The sequence below is a fragment of the Limulus polyphemus genome, unplaced genomic scaffold (assembly GCF_000517525.1).
Source record: "Limulus polyphemus unplaced genomic scaffold, Limulus_polyphemus-2.1.2 Scaffold6279, whole genome shotgun sequence".
Taxonomy (NCBI): Eukaryota; Metazoa; Arthropoda; class Merostomata; order Xiphosura; family Limulidae; genus Limulus; species Limulus polyphemus.
The window spans coordinates 42,053-49,594 of record NW_013671889.1 but is presented as its reverse complement, the minus strand read 5'-3'; the positions used below and the strand labels follow the sequence as shown (position 1 = coordinate 49,594).

The 7,542-nt window shown below is 31.4% G+C and overlaps 1 protein-coding gene across 1 annotated transcript in view; it reads right to left on the bottom strand.

Annotated features, from left to right (window-relative positions):
* The window catches only part of LOC106473567 (FERM domain-containing protein 5-like), an 18,409-nt gene that overhangs the window by 5,340 nt on the left and 5,527 nt on the right, over window positions 1–7,542 (bottom strand). The window contains exons 2-3 of the mRNA XM_022401973.1: window positions 7,104–7,208; window positions 815–857 (exon numbers count right to left, since the gene is read on the bottom strand). Coding sequence (XP_022257681.1) covers window positions 815–857; window positions 7,104–7,208 — 148 coding nt within the window. The remainder of the gene's footprint in view (window positions 1–814; window positions 858–7,103; window positions 7,209–7,542) is intronic.

The window sequence follows — 7,542 nt, the reverse complement described above, 5'->3', positions numbered from 1 at the left end:
TAGTGCTAGACTGTTGCTAATAAAAGATATTAGTGCTAGACTGTTTCTAATAAAAGATATTAGTGCTAGACTGTTGCTAATAAAAGATATTAGTGCTAGACTGTTTCTAATAAAAGATATTAGTGCTAGACTGTTGCTAATAAAAGATATTAGTTGCTAGACTGTTCTAATAAAAGATATTAGTGCTAAACTCTTGCTAATAAAAGATATTAGTGCTAAACTCTTGCTAATAAAAGATATTAGTGCTAGACTGTTGCTAATTAAAGATATTAGTGCTAGACTGTTTGAAGTAATACAAAGAACAATAATGCATTATTATTTATATCACTACACAAAACAGTTTCATAAACTGCTGATGATACCATCAAGCTTCTTGTTAATGTTACACTGTTTGTTATACAGAGTTGTGAATATTTACAATAAAACTGTGAAGTATTAACTTCTAAATGCACTGATATCTTTAAATCTTTTGGATATGGGGAAAAGCATAGTGGGTCACCTTCCTCCCACTTTTTTTTTTCCCCTAAGCTTTAAAGTATTCTAAAGATAATAATTAAATGATGGTACTATCCTGGAAAGAATTTTTATTACCATTCATTCCAGAATCAATACTTGTACATGGAAAACTGATTACATCTTAGACTAAAACAACTACTACAAAAACTGCACTCTTTATTAATACCACAAAGGTAACTGGAAAACTTATCAGATACTTCATTTTAAAGAAACAAATGGTTGAAAAAATCAGTATTTTGAACTTGCATGCATTTGACAAAAACACACAAACAAAGACTTCTGACCCAGTACAGCTCACCTTTTACTTGTTTCAGGATAGACCGTCCTGTATCGAGCCAGTGCTGGAAAGTATGTGAATTATTTATCAGTTGTAGTGGAGTTATTAAAACTTCTCATCACAAATATAGAATGCAGAGTCGCTTATACAAACTTGAAAATAATGTTTAACATGCTATTACATTGTATGTTTAATTTCAAACTGAAGACAAAAATCCTTGCTCCACCTGAATATTTAAATTAACATCAATGAGACAGATATGTAATCATTTTTCTACACTGAAAATATATTTCCAACAGGTACTTCCTTCCACTCACATACACAGCTATTCTTGTTTGGTGCTCCATCTAGTTGCAAGTTTTTTTTCTGCATGCCACAAGCCTTTCACTCCCAGCATGAACCCCAATATATGGAAATGGTGGAAAAACAAAATACTGAGAGGAAGGAGTATCATGTAACAAGGAAGGTAGAGGATTATAGTAAAAGGGAAGAGGGATAAAATAGAATATACCTGGGAAATTATGTCCAAAAAAAAAGCCATATTAGGCCTAAAAGAACCCACAGTAGGAACTTGGGATAACACTGCAAATTTTGGTGGAGGAAAAAGGATGTCAAATGCTTTGTCATCCCGAACAGGTTCTGCTTGTTCAGGAGGAAGTTGGGCAACATCAGGAGAAGAAGGTTGGTTCAAATAACGATCAAAAAAATCTCTCAACTCTTAATGGCCAATAATTTCAAGGTTGAATTCCCCCCACCTGAAGCCTAAGTAAATGTGCTGGTAGAAGGTACAACCTCCGACATAGTAACTTGCAATTCAGAATTCATAAAGCAAATAAATCAAAAGTTTCTTAACTGGGTAGAAAATTAAATAATATCATGACTGAATGAGATACAAGTAACAACTATTTAAAATAAGTAGGAAACTTGAAAATTAATTGATACCAAAATTCAAAATCCGAAGAGAGCACTAAATAAAAGGTCCAAACACGAGAAGTAGTCACATGAGTCATGTGTGTGAGCACTAAATAAAACATCCAAACACGAGAAGTAGTCACATGAGTCACGTGTGTGAGCACTAAATAAAAGGTCCAAACACGAGAAGTAGTCACATGAGTCACGTGTGTGAGCACTAAATAAAACGTCCAAACACGAGAAGTAGTCACATGAGTCACGTGTGTGGGGTACGTCTATTGGTGGTGGTTTGTTACATGATAATTTACATGCAAGATAGAGAGCACTAAATAAAACGTCCAAACACGAGAAGTAGTCACATGAGTCACGTGTGTGAGCACTAAATAAAACATCCAAACACGAGAAGTAGTCACGAGTCACGTGTGTGAGCACTAAATAAAACATCCAAACACGAGAAGTAGTCACATGAGTCACGTGTGTGAGCACTAAATAAAACGTCCAAACACAAGAAGTAGTCACGAGTCACGTGTGTGAGCACTAAATAAAAGGTCCAAACACGAGAAGTAGTCACATGAGTCACGTGTGTGAGCACTAAATAAAAGGTTCAAACACGAGAAGTAGTCACATGAGTCACGTGTGTGGGGTACGTCTATTGGTGGTGGTTTGTTACATGATAATTTACATGCAAGATTCAGTTAAACCATATGAATCAAGGGTTATGTGGGAGGGAAAGGCTTGTGACATGCAAAAAAAAAAGTAAACAGAGTGCAGCACTGACTGAGAATAGCTATGTATGTGAGTGGAAGTAAGATACCTTGTCGGAAAAAAGGTACTTCTAATATCCATATTTACATGCAGTCTGCTTGTAAAAAAACAATATATATATAAAATGCTGTCTTGAAATACACAAGCATATGATAAGAATGTACGATTTTAAACTTAATAAAAATGTTTGGAGGATTAAGTATTCCACTGCAAATAACTGGATAAGTTAATACAAACAATTAATAGTTGCAATAGAGCAACATCTGCCTTGGATTTTTACGTATCAAAATGCCAGAAACAGGATAACACAAGAAAAGCATTTTTTAAAGTATGTAATGCTGACTGAAGTATAAATGAAATGACCATGAGCACAGATACATTGTTTTATTTGTTCTGTTTGTTGTAGTTAGAATATAAGGTCACACATATATTGGAAAAACTGGGAGACCCTTCTTTGAATATATCAACAAACACTTTCCAGACAAAAAGCATAGGTGGAGAAAAGTGTAGTGAATAAACACTATATCTTAAATTATTATATACCAAAGATATTGCTCCAATAACTTCTAAAATTCTCACAAAATCCAATGATTTCCTATATCAGAAAAGTAAGGAATCACTTCTTACAGAAAAATATAAACCAAATAAAAACAATGAATGGTTGATCTCTTAAACTTAACTAATTTTCTTGTAGATAATAACTTTAACATTACTTACTCAGTTTGTTTAATTTTATTAAACATCCCATATAAGCTTCCTTTTACTGTGCAAGATATTCTTTGTCCAACAATAATATTTATAGTAAGATATATATATATACCAAGAATGAACAAATATAATGAATCACCCTTCTAATTTTACTTTTACATGACAAATGTAACTTACTCAGTTTATTTAACTTTCTCGTACAGACAATCCTTTTAGCATGTAAAGTATTTTTTTCTTTATATAACAATAACATTTATATCACATTGTTTACTTAAGTGCCACAGACTTTGTAACAATAGGAATGATTGCCATCAAGATAATAGTCTTGTATGCAGTTTAATACTTAGAATACAACATTCTTAATCTGAATTATAGAGTTCATTATAGAAAATATGTTCCCGAAGAAGGAGTAAAGAAAAAACACTGAGCAAATAAAACACTTCTGAAAGAGTCACTGCAGTTCACAGTCCTTTCATGTATTCAAGAAGTGTGGTGCTTAATAGTTCTGCTTAATAATGTTTGTATTGATGAGAAAGCATTAATTGTAAGTTATAGCTCAGAACACACACACATACTGATTTACTACTGTATTGTGAAGTGTACGATGAAATAACTAACAAGCTTTGGATTTCTGTGTTTAAGATAATATACACATTATTTTACAAATACGGAATAATAGAGGCAAACTGTGCATATTTTATTAGACAAGTACCATTGGATTTCTGTGTTTAAGATAATATACACATTATTTTACAAATAAGGAATAATAGAAGCAAACCGTGCATATTTTATAAAAGAAGTACCATCTCTTACAATCAACAGTTCTAAACAGTACACGATACAGGTTTTATGATTGTGTGCAACTTACATTTTCACTCATTTTAAATAAATCAGAAACAATTTTTAAAGTAAAAAATATAGGGTAATTGAAATTTACCCAGCAAAATGAGATGTGACTGTCTAAAACAATAAACTAAGAAAAATCAAGATGACAGAATGCTCACAGTGGTCATCTTACCATTTATCATAGCTTCAATTAAAAGCTGAATTCAAGTTTGTGACTAACAGGAAAATAATTTTGCTAATTAAGAATTCTGGATTTAAACTTCTAAAACTTAAACTTATTATTCCTAACACGTGTATTTCTAAACTTCTTGCTTCTCCATTAAAAAAGCAGCCCACAAACATATTATCTAAGACTCTGCCAACCTTGTACACCTAAATCAAGTTCTCTTCCATTTCTTCTAAGCCTTTCATGTGCATTTCTAAGTTATGTCAAATAATCCACAACAACACTTTAACAACACAAGTTAATCAACTAGGTTATTATTTTCCAGGTTTTTCTTCCAGTGTGTTGATCACTGTTCTCATCTACTGCATTTTTAATTACTTTCAAAAAAATATAAAACAGAATCAGTGATTAAGAGAGACGGAGAAAGTCAAGAACTGTGGTAGTTGGTGTTATTTATCTTTTTTTTTTAAATTTTGTACCTGAGGTGATACACAAGAAAACTTAAAGAATAGATTCCAGTCCAACATATTTGAAACAAAATCATGTTAGGCCTGGAAAAAAAAATAGCTTTGTTTCCTATTACATGCTTAAAAAAATAGGGTAGGTAGGCAGATACATATTTTATGATATAAATGCAACTGTAATAAACAAGATTGTACTAGATGCTAAGCACTATCAGAAAAAGTATTATTTAGACATATGGTCACTACAAAACTAAAATGTAAAAATAAGAAACTCTTTAAGTTAGTTAAGGTTAGATTAGGTAAAATAAGTAATAATATAATTTTTCACAAGGCACGCACGCGACAGCTTGAGGTAGCCTGTGGGTAATGTAATTCAATAGTGTAACATGAGCCACACATTCCCCAAGTGATTTACAACTTATAATGGTATGAATAGTAGTTAGACAGGGTTTAAAAAAGCAATAAAACAATAAAATTTACAACTTATAAAGGCATGAATAGTAGTTAGACAGGGCTTAAAAAGCAATAAAACAATAAAATGTATGTATAAATAGATGTATACTGTTACGAGTTTAAAGCTATTTAGGATAAAGAAATGTAGTTTCATGTTACAATTTGAAGTCATTCCAGAAAGAAAAAAGGGTAATTTAGATTTATTTACATTTTTTTTTTTGGTGGTTAACGAGGTCGGTCGATTTGACCAACCTTGTATAGAATTAGGGTGGAAAAAATAACAGACAAAATATATTTTTTTATAAAATAAAAAGTTTGAAATGTATTTAGGAGGTTTTAGACATTATGCAAATGAAATTTGTGATTTTTCAGATAAAGAAAAGTATTTTTAATTTTAACATGAAAATCACTTTGCACTTGGACTGGTAAAAAAAAAGGACTTGATATATTCATGGATAAATCTTCAGTAAAAATACTTCACTAAAGGTACAAAGTGTAATACTGAAAGTCTGTCAAATTTTGTGAAGATACATATACTATATTAAAAGTTAGTAGTATTCCAACTATAACAAGTACAAAGTGGTCACGTGATTGGTCAATTTCACTGAACCCGTGTTGAAAGAGATAATTGACTGAGAGCATTAACATATCACACCAATTAATGAATCAAGGACTCGGTTTCTTATAACCTTCACCTTGCACAATATGGTAGCAAATTGGTGCAATAATTTAATGAAAATAAAAACAATTAATTGAAGGGTGTTTTTCACTAGGGTCGGTCAAGAGATGAATTTCTCTTGTTTGAGGGAGGGAGTGTTGAAGATACTTTAGGGTCAAAAATTGTTATGTGAGGTTAGTTGTGTAACTGGAAACAAAGCATTTTTTTCTAGGCATTATAAGGAAATGAAATACATTTAGAGAAATATACTGTTTGTGCTTTTGAATTTATGAACAATAATACAATAACCCACTAACAAGTGACAGCTTTTGATGTACAATAACTCATATAGCGATATTAATGTCCTATCTTGGGCTTCCTAACCAACTAAACCTAACAACTTAATATGAAAAATTGTATTACCTTGTAAATATTATTCAGGGCAGATTTTGTTTTAAATTGTCACCACCACTTAATGTTAAAAAAAATGTTCAATACCACAAACTGTATATTTCATATACACGATAATACCACTGATGACTGCTCATTAAGAAAAAATGTTCAATACCACAAACTGTATATTTCACATACATGATAATACCACTGATGACTGCTCATTAAGAAAAAACTTACTGAAAAAATGTTCAATACCACAAACTGTATATTTCATATACATGATAATACCACTAATGACTGCTCATTGAGAAAAAACTTACTGAAATATTTTTCATTTATTCAGATTTTCTAATCAATATTTCAGAAAAGCAAAAAAAATTACAGAACATAAAAAATGCCAGATGATAAAAAAGTTACTTAGCCCACTGAGATCATCAATACAAGCCTTCAAATAGCCTTAGAAAGGCTTCAAACTCCTAACAATTTTGAATATCTCAATCACATTTCTTATAATTATGTTAAACCCAAATAACAAATTAGTGCAAAACATGAAGCCTCTCCTCTCCAGGCATACATCTGGTTGCCTATTCATTCTAACATGTTGATATTACAAAGAAACAACTACATATATATTCCAACTAAAAACCTACACTTTTGTTCTTAAGCTCAAAACTTTTGCATAGTGAAATGTACGGCAGAGAAATTTGGGGTGTTATAAATAAAAATGCATAAATCCTTCTCTTTTTTTACAAAACATTATTGCTACAATCAAACAAGAAGCAAGCTCTTTACAAATTTCCACACCCACAAGTACAAAACTTTACACTTCTCAATAAGAAAACACATTTTAAACATTATGGTCTATCCACTCAGAGATAATGTGGTACATGTTACTTGTTTCAAAGTTTTAAGTGTACAAGCAGGATGTTAATTAGTACTTACTCGTTGCTTGTTGTGATCTACATAGCGAAGTCCAAAATAGTCTTTTTCAACCAGATTCAAAGATTCACACACATAATCCAAGAGATACTGGCCTTTATGGTCTCGCTGTAATCAAATTAAAACACATGTAACAAAAATAAACACTGCTAATATACACTAATATTCACACACATAATCCAAGAGATACTGGCCTTTATGGTCTCGCTGTAATCAAATTAAAACACATGTAACAAAAATAAACACTGCTGATTTAACTTTTATTTTCTAAATGAAATAAGAAAGGGATACAGACATTTTGTTACTGGACATTTCACAACTGCTACATTATTACTAGGACAACTTGTGATGGATGCATTACAACTGCTACATTATTACTAAGACAACTTTTGATGGGTGCATTACAACTGCTACATTAAGTTGTCCTAGTAATCGTGATGGG